The sequence below is a fragment of the Oryctolagus cuniculus genome, chromosome 12 (assembly GCF_051225735.1).
Source record: "Oryctolagus cuniculus isolate XC-2025 breed Fujian yellow rabbit chromosome 12, ASM5122573v1, whole genome shotgun sequence".
NCBI lineage: Eukaryota > Metazoa > Chordata > Mammalia > Lagomorpha > Leporidae > Oryctolagus > Oryctolagus cuniculus.
This window is the reverse complement of record NC_142878.1, coordinates 54,060,557-54,078,463: the sequence shown is the minus strand read 5'-3', so window position 1 is coordinate 54,078,463 and position 17,907 is coordinate 54,060,557. Positions and strand designations below refer to the sequence as shown.

Genomic DNA, 17,907 nt, shown 5'->3' with positions numbered 1-17,907 from the left:
CGACTCAGTGGGGAAGGAGAGAACCAGTGACCTGTCGCCCAGGCACCCTCACCAGATTGCCCCTTCTGATACTTTCAGTGCGGAAGCCCAAACAGCCTTGACATGGACAAGATTTCTTCACTGTCATTGTTGCCTTAGTCTCTGTCTCCTGTCCATCCTGTTTCCTCCCCACAAAGTGAGAGTACCAGCATCCCTGAAAGGCCAATTTGCACACCCAGGGCTCATTGAGAAGGAAAGATAGATCGATTGTAGATAGATGGATAAGTTAGATAGATGATAGATGATGTTAGATGGGTAATAGATACATAGATAGACGATAGATAGATAAAAGGCAGACAGATGATTGACAGATTAAATAATACATGATAAGTAGATAGATAAATGATAGATCAATAGACAGATAGAGAAACTCTAACACAGGGAAAAGTTTCCCTGAAGAACCATCCTATTGTATTTTTCTATCAGTGTTATATGCAGTAACAGGTAATACACTCAGAATAGTGACTAATGTGTGGTAATAATAAGTCTCTACAGTGAGCACCTGCTGTGTGCTAGCATCGTGCCATTGCTTTCCCATACATCAGCTCACCTTTACAAACCTGGCAGGTAGATATTATCCTCATAGCAAGTCTGGGGAAACTGGTGTTGAAAACAGGTAAATAATTTTATCACATACCTGGGCTGGGCTTCAAAATCAAGTTTTTATTATTCTAATAAAAACTCAAGGGGCAGGTGCTATAGCATAGTGTGTTGAGTCACTGCCTATGGTGCCAGCATCCTATATGGGTCCTGGTTCGAACACCAGCTGCTTCATTTCTGATCCAGCTCTCTGCTAATGTGCCTGAGAAAACAGGAGAAGATGGCCCAAGTGCTTAGACCCCTGCACCCAGATGGGAGACCTGGAAGAAGCTCCTGGATCCTGGCTTCAGCCTGGCCCAGTCCCAGCTATTGCAGTCATTTGGGAAGTGAACCAGCAGATGAAAGAATTCTCCCTCTCCCTCCCCCTCCTCCACCTTCTCTCCCTCCCCCACCATCTCTCCCTCCCCCTCCCCCTGCCTCTGCTTCTCACTCTCTCTGATTCTGCCTTTTAAGTAAAAGAAAACAGAAAAAAAAAAAAAAAAAAAAGCTCAATATATGGATTCGCTTCTTCTTTACCTTCATCTGAGCACCCGCTCTGCTCCTCATACTATGTCAGAATCCCAGGGCCGGCACCACGGCTCACTTGGCTAATCCTTCACCTGCGGCGCCAGCACCCCGGGTTCTAGTCCCAGTTGGGGCGCCAGGTTCTGTTCCAGTTGCTCCTCTTCCAGTCCAGCTCTCTGCCATGGCCCGGGAGTGCAGTGGAGGATGGCCCAAGTCCTTGGGCCCTGCACCTGCATGGGAGACCAGGAGGAAGCACCTGGCTCCTGGCTTTGGATCGGCACATCACGCCAGCCATAGCGGCCATTTGGGGGATGAACCAACGGAAAAGGAAGACCTTTCTCTGTCTCTCTCTCTCACTGTCTAACTCGGCCTGTCAAAAAAAAAAAAGAAAAAAAAAATACAAAGAATCCCAGAAGAAAGTAGACAGCACATTGATAACAGGCCAGTTTAATCAAGGGAATACTTAGTAAAGTATGGGCAGCGCTTGAACAAGCACCAAGTGATGATGTAACACCCTGAAGCTGAGTAATAACAATGCACTTGTCCAGGCTGAAGAGAAAGGAAGAGTTGCCAGAAAACAGAGAGGGCCACCCCGTAGAAGAGAAAGGAAGAGTTGCCAGAAAACAGAGAGGGCCACCCCGTAGAAATCTGTGGCCTTTGGTAGAGAACGCAGCTGCCGTGCAGGGATTCAACAAGGAGGGACTGAACGAATAACCTCATTCTCCTTCTACTCTTTGATCTACAGCCAGCGTCTCTTACTGAGCAAACCCAAACAGAAACCAGAGGACAGAAATGTCTCTTGAGATGTTGCAAACAGGTCAGCCTCATGGGAGAGAGATCTAGGAGGCAAACAGAAGATGTCCCGCATACAGCCCACTCTGCTGCTTTCAACATAAGTGATCCCACCAAGACTATGGAAGGGATAAACTGACAGGGACAGGATTCTATGGCAGCTAAAGAGCTATTTCTAGTACAGAGGATTTGCATGACGATAGAAAGGAGATGTAAGGAGAAGCACATTTGATGTCAGGGCTATTCATCACGTTTCTGGGTCACTGATGCTATCCGCCTCGGAGGTAAATGAGGTGGAGCTTGGGATATTTCAGGCACGAGTGAGTCACATACTTTTTGCCGCCTTCTCTCTCAGGAGCCTTTGAATTCCCCTTTAGCCTCCTTACATTCGGCCCTCACACTTCCTTTCCTTCCCAGGTCCATTTCCTTTCTCTCAAAACTTTTCACCAACCAGGACCAGAACCTTCCTTAGTTCAAATCACCTTTTAACAAGAGCTGGAATGAAACTAGAGAATAACTCCATAAAGAGAAATGAGGACCAAGAGAAGGAAAAAAAGCTCTGGTCAGTTTCAGAAGACATGACCCACCCCCCAGCAAGGAGCCAGAGAGGGCTAAAAAGGAGCAGGAGATGAATGTGGTGTCTGAATAAGATTGAAACAAGGAGGACTGGAATAGGAACAAGGATAAAAGTCACAGGAGAGGAGGGAGAACGAAGATAGCTGGGGTATGGTGACGAGGAGCCAGGTGGAGGGGTAAGCCTTGATTCAAGTAAGAGATAGGTTGCAACAGAAGGTAACTAGGATGATAAGAGTTGAAAAATAAAAATAAGGGGGCTGGCGCTGTGGCATAGTGGGTAAAGCCACCACCTGCAGTGCCGGCATCACATATGGGCACCAGTTCGAATCCCAGCTGCTCCTCTTCCGGGCCAGCTCTCTGCTATGGCCTGGGAAAGCAGTAGATGGCTCAAGTCCTTGGGCCCCTGTACCTGCATGGGAGACCTGGAAGAAACTCTTGGCTCCTGGCTTCAGATTGGCGCAGCTCGGCCATTGTGGCCATCTGGGGAGTGAACCAGGGGATGGAAGACCTCTCTCTCTCTGCCTCTGTCTCTCTGTAACTGTACCTTTCAAATAAATAAATAAATCTTTTTTAAAAATTAAAAATAAGAAGGAAGATACGCAGGATGGAAAAATGTTGGAAAAAAAAAAGTTGGAATGGTCGCAAGGGAATTCATGTAGGACAATTTTGAAGTCTCCTCCATTCCTGTTAGCTTTCTCTGTCCCACATTCTCAACACACATCCCATCCCCCTATTCAAACAGGAATGACACAGAAGAATGATGCTTCCAGTTGTTCTCCTTCCTAGAGCCACCTTCCCGTTTCTGCCACCGAGAAGTTGTCCCCTGAGGAGACTCTTTTGGAACTCCCCTGCCTTCCCATTGCTTTCAAGCTGACGGTTTGCTGTGGACATTGCAGGTGTAGGATGACAGCAGGTGACAACAGGGGCATGGGGAATAGCACCAAAGAGAAACCAGGGTTTGGAGACTGCACTGGAGCAGGATGGGAGGCCGGAGGTCAACATGGGAGACGAAGATACAGCTAGGAACCAAAATCAGACAGCAGGACGTTAGCCCTTGCGAGACAATTTGTGCCACTTCACCCTCCCTGCAGGACAGGTTAGGAGTATCTCACCTCCCTCACTGCTGGAGGCAGTCCTTGCTCCTGGCTCTGGTCTTATTTGAGTAGGTCGGTACAGGTGAGGGTGGCACCCAGCCGGTCACACTCACGCTTCTCACTGACCATAGGAGGAGCCCTTTGCTGCTAGCCAAGGTGACGCCGCCCACGGATACACAAAGGCAGCAGCCTATGAAGATGCTCACAAAATATCTATTGTAGATTTCTAAAAATTGTTACTGTGTCCAGATTTGTTGAATGTCAAATGCAGAAGACATCCAATTTCTGCTGTTACTTACCTGATTTGGGAGAAATTCTGATGCTAGTGATGAGAGGGCACCAATTACACAGCTCTGGACATCATTTACCCTCCACACAGCCCTGGCCTGTAGTCGTCAGAATGATTCTTATTTTCAGGTTAGTCCTGAAATTCTCCCCTAGCCACTGGAGATGCTCCAATGTTTAACATCCATCCATCCCTCCCACTGTAGTCTCCCTGTTTTGTGTGTGTCATCAGAGAATCATTTTTTATAAAGATTATTAGAACTGGCATTGTGACACAGTGCATTAAGCCACTACTTGTGAAGCCAGCATCCCATATGGGCACCAGTTCAAGTCCCAGCTGTTCCATTTCTGATCCAACTCCCTACTAATGTGCCAAGGAAAGCAGTGGAAGATTGACCCAAGTGCTTGGGCCCCTGCATCCACATGGAAGATGTGGATAAAGCTCCTGGCTCCTGGCTTCGGCCTGGCTCATCCCTGGCCATTGCAGCCATTTGGGCAGTGAACCAGCAGATGAAAGCGCACTCTTTCTCTCTTAGATCTCTCTATCTTAGATACCTCCCTCAGCTCACTCTCTAAGGACAGCAATATCTTCCCTCTGCTGGTTCGCTCCCCAGATGGCCACAACAGCCAGGAATGAACCAGGCTGAAGCCAGGAGGCAGGAGCTTCATCTGGGTCTCCAACATGGATGCAGGGGCCCAAGCACTCAGACCATCTTCCATTGCTTTTTCCCAGGCCATTAGCAGGAAGCTGTATGGGAAGTGGGATCAATCAGTGCCCATATGGAATGCCAGTTTCTCAGGTGGCAGCTTTAACCCACCAGGCCATAGTGCTGGCCCCAGAGAATCAAAATCTCTTCTTGAGATCCAGCATTTTATTCTCATCCCCATTGAATCTTAACTATCCTGGGCTTCTAGCCCTAAAGTCTAGGGGATGCATTCCTTGAGAATGAGGAGGAGAGAGTCCAGTGCTGTGCCAGAGTAGGTTGGGCCTCCACATGTAGCACCAGCATCCCATATGGTTGATGGCTCAAGTCCCCGCTGCTCCACATTCAATCCAGCTCCCTGCTAATGGCCTGGGAAGGCAATGGAAGATGGCCCAAACATTTGGGCCCCACCCTTGCATCCATATGGGAGACGAGGAAGAAGCTCCTGGCTCCTGGCTTCTGATTGGCCCAGCTCCAGCTGTTGGGCCATTTGGGAAGTAAACCAGTGGATGAAAGACCTCTCTCTGTGTCTCTCCCTCTCTTTGTAACTCTTCCTCTCAAATAAATAAATCTGGAGAGAGAGAGAGAGAGAGAGAGAGAGAGAGAGAGAGAGAATGAGGGGGAGACAGAAACAGGGGTCCTAAGCCCAAAGCCAGACAAGAAGTAGGGAGTTTGTGATTCAGCTTCTATAAAGTCACCCACCTCTCATCTGACTCTGATCTTGAGAATGAACATGAACAGTGGTTCATGATACCAGGATCTCCCTGCATAACTATTGGACAGTACCACAAAGAACAACAGGGCCTGGGGAAATTTAGGAAGGGACCTGGGAACCAGGGAGTTATTAGGAGTCATGCCAACCACACGGGGGCACTGTGTCCCCATGAGCCAGACTACACTGCCTAGGACCAACAAAGCAAGGAGGTCAGTCAAGGACAGCAAACCCCCTCCCCAGCTCCCAGTAGACAGCACCCTTCCCTTTATCAAATATATATAGATATATATTTGATATCTATCTATATATATAATGCTTATACTTCTCATGCAAAAGCATCTATACGCTAGACATACACGCTCTACATGATACACACTCACACAAATGCTGCATAAATGTAATTCGCTCCCATTTTTGAAGATTATCCTACTCTCAGTGTTACCCATGGAGGCAGATATGCAGAAAAAAATCTGTCTTTCCTTCCATATTGCAAACAGCTACCACTGCCAGTGAAGATTGAGGCCAACTGCAGTTCTTTGCCTTTCCTGTTGTTTTGCTTAATAGTGGGCTCCAAGGACTCTAAGACTACCCTGCATGTGGTTGCCCAACACATTCACCATCTGAGAGCTAGCTCCACAACCCTGCTGAACACCCAATACCCCATCCCACTCCTGACCAGGCCTGCCTCTTTTAAAGTAAACTCCGTCCTTTGGGAGACAGTGGTGAAATGCTCAAGATCAAGAGCATATTCCATGCCTCACCTCATGCCTACTCATGTGTCAGCAGTAGCATACTGCATCAGCCCCAGCTCTGTTCCATTAAGGAAAGTGTGTTATTGCCTCGGGGGTTCTATAAATCAATCCAGCCAATGACCTTATAGTAATAGCCCAACCACAGTACCCTTGCCAATATCTCTTTTTGACTTCTTATACCCCAACAGTCCAATCAGCCTGCACCCATCAAACCATATCTGAATTCCTCTTGATGGTTGTTGTTGAGAACCACAAACATGGTCTTATTAGTTCCCAGAGCTCTTGGATGCCATGGCAGAGGAATTCCCAGGAGGAAATCCTCTTCTGTGCTGTGACCAGCTTCCAGGTGGGATGGACCATGAGCAGGCCAACCCCAACAGTAACTGCATTAGCCCTGTTCTATTGCTTATACTGAACCACCCAAAATGGAATCTAAGCCGCCCTTAGGAAGCGCCCTGCAGGAAGGTAGGTAGTAAAATATCCTTGGCTCTTCTTTCTTGAAGATCCTGATGCTGGTGGCATCTCTGAAATCCTATGGCCTTTCTCGATGCTCCTCTCTCCCAAGTTTGAAAACACCATCATATCAAGAACATCATTCCACTCGAACAGCAGCCTGTTTCTATGTGGTCATATTTTGTGATGTGTCCATAGTACATAGACCCTCTTTCATAGTTTTTGTTACTTGGAGAAGATAATTTAAGAGCTGGGCAGGGAGAAATTAGCAAACAGGGGGAACGACGCAGGCATACCCGGCCAAGAACAATGCTGGTGCTGAGATTCCTCTATAGTTTATTGTCACAGCAGAAGTTGTGGGAGACAGGAGGGCACCCTCCACACATAACACAGTCTGGTCAGAGCCCCAGGGTAGCCCTTCCCACCTCGATGCCAAGCCCCAAGCAGTCCAGCCCACACTTGGCTCCCTCCCCCATCCCACTCTAGATGCACGCTGACAGCTACCAAAGTTAGTGCAGCCAAATGGCCCCAGGCCCCTTCCTATTGCCCTAGCTCCAATACCTCCACCACTCTCGTTCACTGCCCACTGCCCTCCATTCTGACTTTCTTTTTACACTTAAGATGTTTATGTCCTATCCTGAGGGCCACTAACCCATCAGCAAGCCTCCCCAGACACACATTCATTCAGGCCCACACCCTAGAGAGGCCTAAAGAGTTAACAAGAAGCCATATCAGCTTTGGTGAATGGAGTCTCCTGCCCTTGCAAATATGGGATAAGTATGGAGAGTCTGATTGGAGGCTCCAGACAACTACAACCACTTCTTATCCCTCCTCTACAGACCTAGACCAAGGAGAGAGGACTCACGTCTTCTCCTTCACAACACCAGAATGGGAGATGGGGATAATTTGGGGGTCTGGGTCCCTAAGAGATATTAGGACATCTCTCACAGGAGCTGGGGGGAATCACAGGTTAAAGGTCAAGATTAGGGTAGCAATCAAAGATCAAGGTTGTCTCCCCCCATGATCTGCCCATTTTCCCTTGCTTGCTCTGGCCCAGTGCCCTTATGCACCTCCCAGGTTAGTGCTAGGGGAGGTGAGGGCTGGGTCCCACACCAGGACAACAAGGATCGCTCAACAGGAGACCTCCATAGTGTGCCCTGGAGGCCCTGAAGGCAGAGTGCCAGACTCGCTGCTCTGGGACAGGGTGCGAGAGCGGGACCGGCTGCCATCAATGGACGCTGCGCTGGTCAGAGAGGCTGTGCGAGACCGGGACAGGCGAGTCATGCAGGATGAGGCCACTGTGGAGACAGAAGGACAAGCAAGCGGTCAGGAGGAGGTGGGGAAGGCAGCGGGGTGCTTGGGTGGGGCCGGGGGTCAATGAGCTTGATCTGGCAGATGGGGGGAGTGTCTAGGAATTAACCTAAGATGTTCCACCCGCCCAGCGCCCATCCCTCCTCTTGTGCAGTATCCCCGGTCTTCATGATAGCCCCTCTTCCCATACTCACTGTAGCCCATGCCTTGCAGGAAGTATTTGAAGGCCTCGGTCAGTTTGCCTGGCTGTGGAAGTAAGATGAGGAGAGGGAAAGAATGAGGTGAGGTTAAGGCCGAACTGGAGCCCAAGACCATGGTCTGTGTGGGGTTGGGTGCATGGCAAAGGGCAGAATTCCATGCCACTAATATTCCACCCCACTTCCCCATCCCATGGGCAGCAGGGTACTCACCTGAGTCAGCTGGGGCTGACCTCCAGAGTCAGCCATCTGTTCAGGAGAGCACCACCCAGAAAAAAACAATGCACACATAAATCAAAGGAGCCACGGGAGCAGGTAGCTGTCCTAGCTTCCTCACTTGAGGCCCTCTGCTTTATCTTCATTCACCCGCCAAGTACCTCCAAGCACCTCTAAGAACCTCTCAGTACCCTGGTGGCTTAGAAGCTGAGTCTGCAGAGGAAAGATATACGGCTCTGGACAGGGGGCCAGGAGGCAGGCTGGGCACGGAGCAGGGTTACTGACCTTCAGGAACGAGGTCTGGGTAGGGTCCAGTTTTGAGTTACATTCCACCTGGAGTAAGGAGGAGGCTGATGAATGAAAGAGGAAAACATGCCTGCGGCCCCTCTTCCCCAAGAGACCCAGGGGCCCAGACCCCAATTCTTTTCTTATCGACCCCTTTACCCAGTTCTTCCTTATCAGGAACCAAATGTCTACAGCCCAAAGTTGATCTCCCAGTCCCAAACAGGACTTGCCCCTGGGCAAGGTACTCCTCTGATCACCACCCTAAATCCATCACCACTCCAAGATACCCAACTGACCACTGCGTCTTCATGGGGTGCTTGGTCTCCCACCACCAGCATCACAGGGCACCTGGAGGCAATGTTGGGGAGAAGTCGGTGAGCCTTTGGCACCTCACCTGCCTCTTTCTAGCAGAGCAGCCCGGGAAACATGGGGCTCCCAAGAAGCAGCAGCCCTCCATTTCCCACCGCTGATCCCACCAAGAGGCTGTAGCGGGGGAAGAGGAAGACCGAGAGGGAAGGGAGTCGCTAAATAGGATGGGTGGGTGGCAACAAGCAAATCCCTGGCAAAAGCCCCTCCTTCTAAGGGATTCAAGCACCTAGGGGAGATCCAGGGAGGAGGCAAAGCCTTATCTCTTAAAGTCTTACTTGAGGGTGATGTCACCGCCACGCTCGAAGTTCAGATCTCGGCGGCTAGAAAGGGTTACAACAGTAGGGATTTGAGGCAGGTGGCAGGCGCTACTGGTAGCTACCATTACCCGTCCAGACATAAGCTATCTTCCCAGAGGGCACCAATTATTCCCCTTAGAGCTATGGTCAAATATTGGTGACTAGAAGTGGAAAACTGAAGGAAGTGGCAGGCAGACCCCAAGCACAACCCCGACAGTCATTTGTGCCCGAGATCCTTGCTCGGAAGGCAGTGAAGCGGACTGAAGGGCACAGAACAAGATGTTGTCTTACTACTGGGAATCCAAACTCCCGAGAGCGAAACGAGAGAAGGAGACAGAGCCTCTACATTCTTCCCCAGGTCTGTCCCGAAGCCGCCCCAGCTGCACACCAAAGCCTGCCCACCTTGACCACTGTGTGCCTCCGGGACCTCCCTCTCCTCCTCTGTGCCAGCCCAGGACCCCTGGTGACTGCTTCTGCATCCCCCCCACACACACACACTACACACACACAAAGAGCCCACTCACTTGTTGTAGCTGTTCCAATACAGTTCAATGTTGTCCAGATTGGGTGCATTTGTAATGATATTTCTATATTTTTGTATCAGCTCAGAATTTCCAGACAGCTCTTCCTAAAGGAGAAAAGAAGAGACAAAATTAGGGTTGGAAGCAAGTCAACAATTACTGCATGAGCAGAGGCAAACTTTCTTCTTTCCCTGGATCCTGTCTCTGTCCCTAAAGAAGTCACCGCCTGCATTCAGGCCCCTGCTGGTCCGCTCTGCCCCTTCCTTCTTCCATAACCACATACCTGGCTGAAAAGATGCCCAAGGATCATCTCCGACCTGGAAGAGGTGAGGCCTGTTAGCTGTGAGGAAAGGCAGGCGGGAAAGTTCAGAACGTTATATGGAAAAAGAGACCCAGGCAGGTGATAACGGCTTCACTGTCCTGCCCCATCAGGGTCCACTCAGTGATGCTAACCAGAGTCTACCTGGACCCATAAAAGGGAATTCCCCCACTCCAGGTCGCAGCACACAAACCCCCCTCAAACCTTGTGTGCTGCCCAATCCATCCAGCCCTTGGCATTGGGATCAATGTTGATGAGGACGAGACCTTCGACCGTGTCCGGGTGGTTAAGCTGAGGGGCGGCAGAAGGGTGAAATCACAAACAGGGCACAGCCTCACCCCCTCCCCCACGGAGCTCTACCTACGCTTGGGCTTCCCTGGGGCCTGATCCGCACCCCCACACCCGCTGCCTCCCCCAAAGACACACTACTGAGCAACGCTCTCCTCATCAGCCTGGACCCTCCCTTCCCTTGTCTGGGGCTTCCCTTTCTTACAGCATATCGCGACAGGACGTAGGCTCCCGCTCCAACACCAACTCCAATTATTGTAGAGAAACTGTGAAAAGGAAATGTACACTGCATGGGCTCTGTGGTCCCAAACCTGCCACAGCCCAGTCTCAAACCCCTCAGCCTCCTTCCCAAGGGCACAGGCACGAAGGGGAATAAAAGAGACCCTCCTCTGGGGGATGCTGGAAACAAAAGGAAGGCCCCAAGGAGTGAAAGCTGGGACTGGTGGCCGGCGTGGACCCTGAAGTCTTGCCCCAGCCGGGTGACCTGGTGACTTAAAAAGAAACAACCAGCCAGACACTGTTTTCCTGCACATTCTGTTTTCAGGAGCGAGTTCAACTCGTTCTGCTTCAGTTCCCAGCTCCTCTAGAGCTGGGGTGGGGAACTATGTCTCTGCCAAGGGCCATGTGGATATTTATAACATCATTCACGGGCCATATAAAATCATCGTCTGAAAAATTAGCCTGCTACAGATTTAATGAATTTCGAGTCCCGCCTGCGGTCGCCTTGGCACGCCGGGCCAAATGATTCTGTGGGGCCTTATATGGCCCACGGGCCAGACATTCCCCACCCCTGCTCTAGAACTTGAAGTGAGATGTGAAAACAGACAAAACCTTAGGGAACAGCAGCAAGAATGGGAGAATGCAGGCAACAGAGTGAACCAGAGCCGCTGCGAGCTCTGGTGCCTAGGAGAAGCCACACCAAGAACACCACCCAGGAACCAGCACCTGCCTTTGCAAACCCAAGAAGCCTCCTGGGCTTTCCCTTCCCGCTCCCACTCTCTCTGACACACAGGGCTCCCAGTTCACCAGGTGTGTGTACAGAGGAGGGCAGGTGGGAGGGAAAGAGACAGGTCTATCTGGTTCCTCAGGGATTAGGCAACCCCCTCCTCTTCTTCCCCAGCTTCCTGATCAGAGAAGCCCTTCCTCAGCCCGGGGCAGGGCCACGCATCGGCCCTTCCTTCTCCACTGCACCCACTCCTACTACTCCACTGGCTCTCCTTGATTACCCAATCCCCCCACCCTTCCTCTCCACAATCAAGGTGGGAGCATGGAGGAGCAGGGATGTATGGAGGGCAGAGAGAAAACAGGCTAAGGCCCACAGAGGACACCTGAGGTCTAAGGGACTCCTTAAGCTGGGGAGAGAACTCTGGTCTGGAAGGGGCCCCAGGCTCTCACTTTAAATACTGCAGGATGCAAGGGATCATGTCTGCAAGCTGGTCCAGCGACGGGTACTGATAGCTGCGGAATAGAAGAGTGTTAAGGAAGACACCACCTTGCCCCCGGGTCCCCCACCTCGGGATGCCCTCCTCATCCTCAGGCCTCCCACCCCCCCAGTGGGATTTGCCCCACACCTGCCTTCTGCCTCACAGTCTGGGGAAGGGGTTAGGAGCTTATTCTCACCCCAAAGGGAACACAGGAGCCCCCTCTTCCATTCCAGGAGCATCCACATGAACCCGCACAAAGTTCTGGATGATTTCCTGCATGTCCCCAAACTGAAACAGTGGCTGGAAGCAAGATTTATCTAAAGAGAACCCACATCACCCCCAACAACAGATCAGACAGGCAAAAGCGTCCCCAAGCCTGAACCCACCCTCTTTCTTTCAAGCTACAGTCACACTCAGGAAATTTCTTGACATGTTCGCCCCACAGCCCCCTTTCTGCTCACACAGACCCTTCCTCCCCTCTGGAGTTTTTACCCCACCCAACCCCAGTTTTCCCCCAGAAAGGAAAAGGAGGGAAAACCAAGGTCCTTACAGTTGAGTCCCACGTCATGGTAGGTGAGTATCGCCGGGCGTTTGGGTTTGGGGGTGCCATAAACAGTAAAAGTGACAGAGCCATACGGCGTCTCCACTGAGTGAGTCTGCGGGAAAACAGGTCACCGTCAGGTAGGAACAGGAGCCAGAGCACACAGAAGTCAGGGACTTGGGGAAATAGGCCAATGGAGGGTAAGGCTGAGAGTGGGAAAGAGTCATTCGAGAAGGGGGAACATGGGAAAAGGAAGGAAGGAGCGGGGAAAGATCGGGGAAAGGGAGGACAGGAAGGGGGGGCAGGAGAAAGAGCCAACAGGGGCCCTCTCTCTACCAGGGGAGAAGAGAGCCCCTTCTCCGGCCCACGCTGTTACCTGTCCCTGGTCCAGAAGGATTCTGGCAGCTAACTCAGCCTCCTGGAGACACACACACACACACACACAAAACCACATATTCATAGATGGAGACACGAACACAAGGGGAGAGGTAGAGAGACCAACAGAGACCAAAGACAGAAAGAGATTGACAAACAAGAGACATGGAAAGGATGAAGGTTAGTGTAGTGACAAGACAAGGGCCTGGACTCCCAGCTGCAGGGCACGGGGAACAAGGCACGGGCAGACGTGGAGAAAGTAGGGGATGGGTTAGGGTCAGATCAGTGGGCTTGGGAAGCCAGGAGGCCAGGGGAGAGCTTAGACATCTGGAATGCACTCGGGTACGGGAGTCAGAGGGTCTCTAGTAACCTTGGCCGCCTGGGGTGTCTGTCCTGGCAACAGGGGCTTCTCCTCAGTGATCTGCACCTCCTGCAGCTCTGCCATGGTGGCCTGCAAGGTGAGGAAACCAGGAGAGAGGGGAGGTGAGGTTTGCCTCTACACCCTCACCTCTCCTGAAACGCCTGGCTGTCTCTCTCAACACGGGGCAACGCCAGGTGCACAGGGACCCAGGAGCTGAAACCCACCTGGGGAATGGCCACAGGGCCTTTCCTCCACACAGCTACATTTCCAGGCCAACCGGGAGCAGGGGCAGTGGAAGAGGAACCCGGACACCACTTGTCTTTGGACTAGCCATCCCCACTGCCGCCCCTCGATCCCCCTCCCTTCCAGCCTGAACGGAAATATCAGGGTAGAGCAACAGGGCAGCTCAGATTTCCCGTGTTATATTTAGGGGCCACCCCACACTCTCAGCTAGAGGGTGACACTCGTGGCTCAGTGACTAGATACTCTTAGAAGTACCCAGGCACAGGGCAATGGCAGTACACAATTGACTACGACCTTCAATTAAAGCTCCAAGGTCAGCAGTCAAGGAAAAGGGGCTAAAATTGTCCAAAGCAAAGACCAATAGGCAGAAGGGGGAAAAAACAAGAGGGACATGTGTGTGCAACCAACCCAATGGCAACTTTTCTCCCAAGGCTCGCCCTCCTGATTATGAATGAACTAGCCTACATTCAACAGAAGCAGGGCCAGGGAAGAGCAGAGCACCTGTGCAGGCCAGGAAAGTAACGAGCCTGCAGCCCGGGTTTTGGGGTCACTTACTGGGCTCCTATTCACTGGATGCAGTGGGACTGCCAGTCCAGGTTCTCACGCCTCCTCACCGTGAGGTCTGAGAACACACAGAAACGAGGTGACTGCCCCGAGAGAAAGAACTCTGGGTCTTTTAGGGACAGAAAGCTTCAGCCAAGACTCCGACTGGGTCACTAACCCTCCCCAGTCTATACCCCCCCCCCCCGGGTCCAGAGAACACGACCTCTCTCGGCATCCACTGGAATCAATACAGGCTGGGGCAGTTATTAGTCCAGGCTGGGGGGCGGGGGAGGAAGTGCTGATGTGGAGGAAAGAGTGTGGCTGCGTGCAAACCTCTGGATTCTAATCCCAGCTCTGCCACTACCCTATGACCTTGGCCCAGTTGGTCACTACTCTTGGCCTCAGTGTACCATCTGTAATCTAGAAGGGGCACTAAGCGGTCCCTAGAATTTTTGACAGCTCTTGACTGCGATGAGGGTGGCAGAGCAGAGCTGTTCCCCTGCACCGTTTAAAAACAAACAATCCTCGTGCCTTCACTTCTCTCCTCCACCCACCCAGTCTCCCTGTAGATCCTGCGGGTGCAGGGGAGAGGGCGGTCCCAAAACCTCCTCCCTGTCTCCCCCGACGGCCCGCTAGAGGCAAGCACCAGCTGGGAAGGGATGGACAGGACTAGGGAACGGCCGGGCCCAGCACCCAGAACCCGGCCCTACCTCGCCGGTCCCCTGGGGACCGACCCCTCGCGTGGCCGGCGAAGGGCTCCTAGACCCCGGGTGCAAATCCCGCGCACGCCCCAGTACGCCCGCCGCCCGCGGAGCCGCCGCCTTTGTGCCCCACGGCAGAGCGTCCCCTCCTTGCAGGCCTCTTCCCCCGAGCCATCGGCCCCAGGCTCTGGGGCTCAAACAGCCCACTGGCCCGGCCGCCGCCCCCCAGGCCCCGAGGCCCTCCGCCTGCCCCTCCCCCTACCTGCTGCCGCCGCGGCCGCTTCCACCTTCACTTGCCTTTGACTCGGGCCCGCCCCGGCCCGGGCTCCCCACGGACCCGCCCCCCGGCCCGCCCCCGGCCCGGCCGCTCCCAGCAGATCCGCCCCTGACCCCCCGTAAACACGCCCCCCTCACCCCGCCCAGGCCGTCCGCCGCTCCAGGCGGGGTGGGGGACTCGGCGGAAGGCTAGCGGCTGGGAGCGTCCAGGCTGCGCTCTCGCCCCCCACGACGCCCCCCGGCGGGGCAGAGTGGGGTGTGCATGCGTGGGTACCCTAAGCGGGCCGAGGGAGCCCACGCCTGCCCTCAGCGCCGCCCCTACCCATGACACTGGCTGCCCGTCGCACTCGGGCTCTTTCCTTTGCCCCCAGACTCGCTGGAGGGGACGGGTAGGGGGCGGACGTTCCCAGGGTGCTGGCACCCCAGGATTTCACTCTGCCCGGCCGGAAACAGGGCCAGGTTAAGGAAGGAGGAGGTGGGCGGGAACGGCCGCCGCGGACCTAGAGTCTGGCGGGCAGGGAGGGGCAGCAGAGCCGGCCGCTGGTAGGGCTGGGGGACGTCGAAGGCTCCGGAGTCCGGGCTCCCGGGGTCCTGGTACCTCTTCGTTTGCCGCGTCCCGACGCTTGCTCTCTGGCTGCTCCGGGAGAAGTTGGACAACAAGGCGGGGGCGGGGGGGCGCTATAAATAGAGGGCGAGACCAGGCGGGGGGAGAGCGTGGCCCACGGGGACTCCAGGGTCAAGGCCCCGAGCGGGGCGGGGGAGCGGCCGGGGACCCCCAGGGCTCCGACTCCCGGGTAAACAGGCGCGGGGGCGGGGCTAAGGTTGCGGGGGGTGTAGCAGGGGCTTGGGGAGGACGCAGTGTCCCGGGCTGGGACCCAAGAGACCCTGTGGCTTCGGCGCTAACCCCTCCCAGTCCGGCCCAGAAAAGGAGGGCGAGACCAGCTCAGACCGGCTGAGTCGCAGTGCTCAGGCCGTGGTGTCTTTGGAGACGGCGGCGTCTCCTTCGCTGCCTGGATCGGTTTGCCCCCTTAGACTCCTCTCTGTCGCCCACCCCCAGAGTCACTCTCCCCGTGCCCCTCCGAGGAAGCTGCCCTGGAACGGGACCGTTGATGTGGCCACGGGAATTCGAATGTGTCTTGGGCTAAAGGAACCCAGATTGAATTTCTGCCCACCTGCCCTCTCCCTTCCAGCCCCCCACTCCACCCCCTGCCAGGATCATACCCACCCCATCCCCCTTCAGCCTGGTTCCCGAGTTGCCATTTCGGGGGCTGGGCGTCAAGCCAGTTGGAAACAATGGCCAATGGAACTCGAGCTGCCAACTGCAACACCAGCAGACTAACCCCCCCAAGACCCCCAAATTGCCCTCCCTCCGCCTGCCTGGGAACCACCCTCCTACCACCATCCTGGCCACCCCCAGCCCCTCCCATCAGAGGAACATCAATGCCCCTTTCATCCCCGCTTGGCAGGGTCTCTTGGAAAGAAGGAGAGGCCAAGGGGGAGGAGGTGACCTAGGGTAGGAAAAGTGGTCAGGCTCAAACCCGGCCCCCAACAGCCCCAAATCTAGAGGGCCGCCGACGTCCCCCAGTTTGGAGCACTCAGGTTTTCCTCTGTTGCCTCCTCCCACCCCCTCCATAACTGTTTCCCAAGACACTGGCAGCAGAGGCTGGACACCCTGGCTCCTTGCCTAGTCCCCTCTTCTCTCTGGACACCAGTTTAACACTGTCCTGCATGGGGAAAGGCCTGCTGGAATTCGGATCAGAACTAAACATGCACAGGGCAGGAGAGCAAGCTCTCACCAGTGCTGGTGGAACTTGGGGCAAAAGGGCCTGGAGGGAGCACTTTGGCCTTCAGGTTTCTGTGATGTGTCCTGAGTAGTCTTACTCCGGGTGGGGGAGGAAAGGACCTGGAGCTTCCAGCATCTAAATTCGTCCCTGGGTCAGGATGACTCAGGGGGAACCTGATAAGGGGCTTACGCAGGGGCATGGGACCGACACAAGATGGGAAATTTCCACTGAGATGTGTTTGTTTCCTAGGCCTAGGGGTCTCACCCAGCGTGCTGCAGGCAGAAGTGAGGCTGGGTCTGCCCTCAGATAGGGTTCTTCCAAGCAAGAGAGTTCCTTCCCAGGGCAACCTGGGTGCAAGTGTCCTAACAAGAACAGTTTGCCCCTAACCTCCTTCCCTTAGCCCAGGAGCAGCTTCAAACTACACCTTCAACTAAGTTGCAGTCTTAAGTACCTGCTCCGTGCAAGGTGCTGCGCACGGCAAAGTCAAAGAACTGGGAAATCTGGTCACACCCTCGACAGAAATTTATGATTGTGTTGTAGGGAGAAGGTAGAAACAGAAAAAGTTAAGAAAATTGTGTGAGTTTATACAAAAGCAGTTGTTTAGACAGTCCTGTAGCAGTGTTTCCCATCTTTCTCAAGTGGAGATCAGTAATTTCTGTTCCCACCTGATGGTTTCAATATGCCTGGTTGGAGAAAAGAGAAATACTTGCAAACACTTTTGTCCAGCTTTCTGGTCATCACCACGGCCGTACAGGTGGTGGTGGTACCCCTAATGTGCGAAGCACACTGTTTACTCAGTTCCTGCTCAGGCTTCTTTATACAGACAGACGCCAGGGCACCTTGCAATACTTCAGAAATTCTCACTCCAGGCGGCTGCAGCCCATAGGTTAAGAACCACTGTCTCACTGTAATTCAGAAGAGGGAAAGGGTTTTGTCCCTACTGCAGCCATAGAATATCTCAGTGGGAGAGGGGGACTTCTCTCTAGACAGAGCTTAAGGGAGAGTCTGGAGGCGGGGGTAGACAAGTTACTTTGAAGGATCGAATAGTAGGTGTTATGTACAAGGCGTGTCCCAGATATTATCCCCGAACACAATAATGTAAATGTTACTGTCCTCACGCTGCAGACCAGGAAACTGAAGTTCAGAGATGTTTACTGACTTGCACAAGGCCACCCAACTAATAAATGACAAACTCAGGATTCAAATCCCCACCCAGATCCTTGCTGCTCCTTCCACCTCAAGGTCACAATTAGATCATTATGACCGTAGTTGAAGAATAAAGTTGGTGATAGGTGGCTGATGTTTGGTAAGCTAGATTGGAGCCAAATTGTGTGGGTCTTTAA

General features: G+C 53.3%; 1 protein-coding gene across 18 annotated transcripts; it reads right to left on the bottom strand.

Moving 5' to 3' along the window:
* Positions 1 to 6,833: 6,833 nt before the first annotated feature.
* On the bottom strand, positions 6,834 to 15,897 carry NDRG2 (NDRG family member 2). 18 transcript variants are annotated; one of them, XM_008269316.4, is made up of 17 exons: positions 15,281 to 15,897; positions 13,816 to 13,882; positions 13,027 to 13,107; positions 12,658 to 12,699; positions 12,291 to 12,396; positions 11,937 to 12,057; positions 11,712 to 11,774; positions 10,522 to 10,582; positions 10,233 to 10,319; positions 9,993 to 10,049; positions 9,713 to 9,816; positions 9,168 to 9,212; positions 8,820 to 8,871; positions 8,524 to 8,571; positions 8,236 to 8,271; positions 8,020 to 8,071; positions 6,834 to 7,812 (listed from the first exon to the last, which is right to left on the bottom strand). In XM_008269316.4, the coding sequence occupies exons 3-17, from the start codon at positions 13,099 to 13,101 to the stop codon at positions 7,646 to 7,648; spliced, it is 1,116 nt and encodes a 371-aa protein (XP_008267538.1). In that variant the 5' UTR covers positions 13,102 to 13,107; positions 13,816 to 13,882; positions 15,281 to 15,897; the 3' UTR covers positions 6,834 to 7,645. The 18 variants fall into 18 exon arrangements, with proteins under 18 accessions (XP_008267538.1, XP_008267537.1, XP_069910038.1 ...); XM_008269315.5 differs by having other exon boundaries at positions 15,379 to 15,895; XM_070053937.2 differs by having other exon boundaries at positions 14,919 to 15,423.
* Between the last annotated feature and the right edge of the window lie 2,010 nt (positions 15,898 to 17,907).

Excerpts from the sequence above, each read along its gene's own strand:
- NDRG2 (XM_008269316.4), bottom strand. The coding sequence starts at position 13,101 with ATGGCAGAGCTGCAGGAGGTGCAGATCACTGAGGAGAAGCCCCTGTTG. Across the intron at positions 12,700-13,026 it reads AGACACCCCAGGCGGCCAAG|GAGGCTGAGTTAGCTGCCAG; the intron begins GTTACTAGAGAC and ends GTGTGTCTCCAG. Across the intron at positions 10,050-10,232 it reads TGGATTGGGCAGCACACAAG|CTAACAGGCCTCACCTCTTC; the intron begins GTTTGAGGGGGG and ends CTTTCCTCACAG.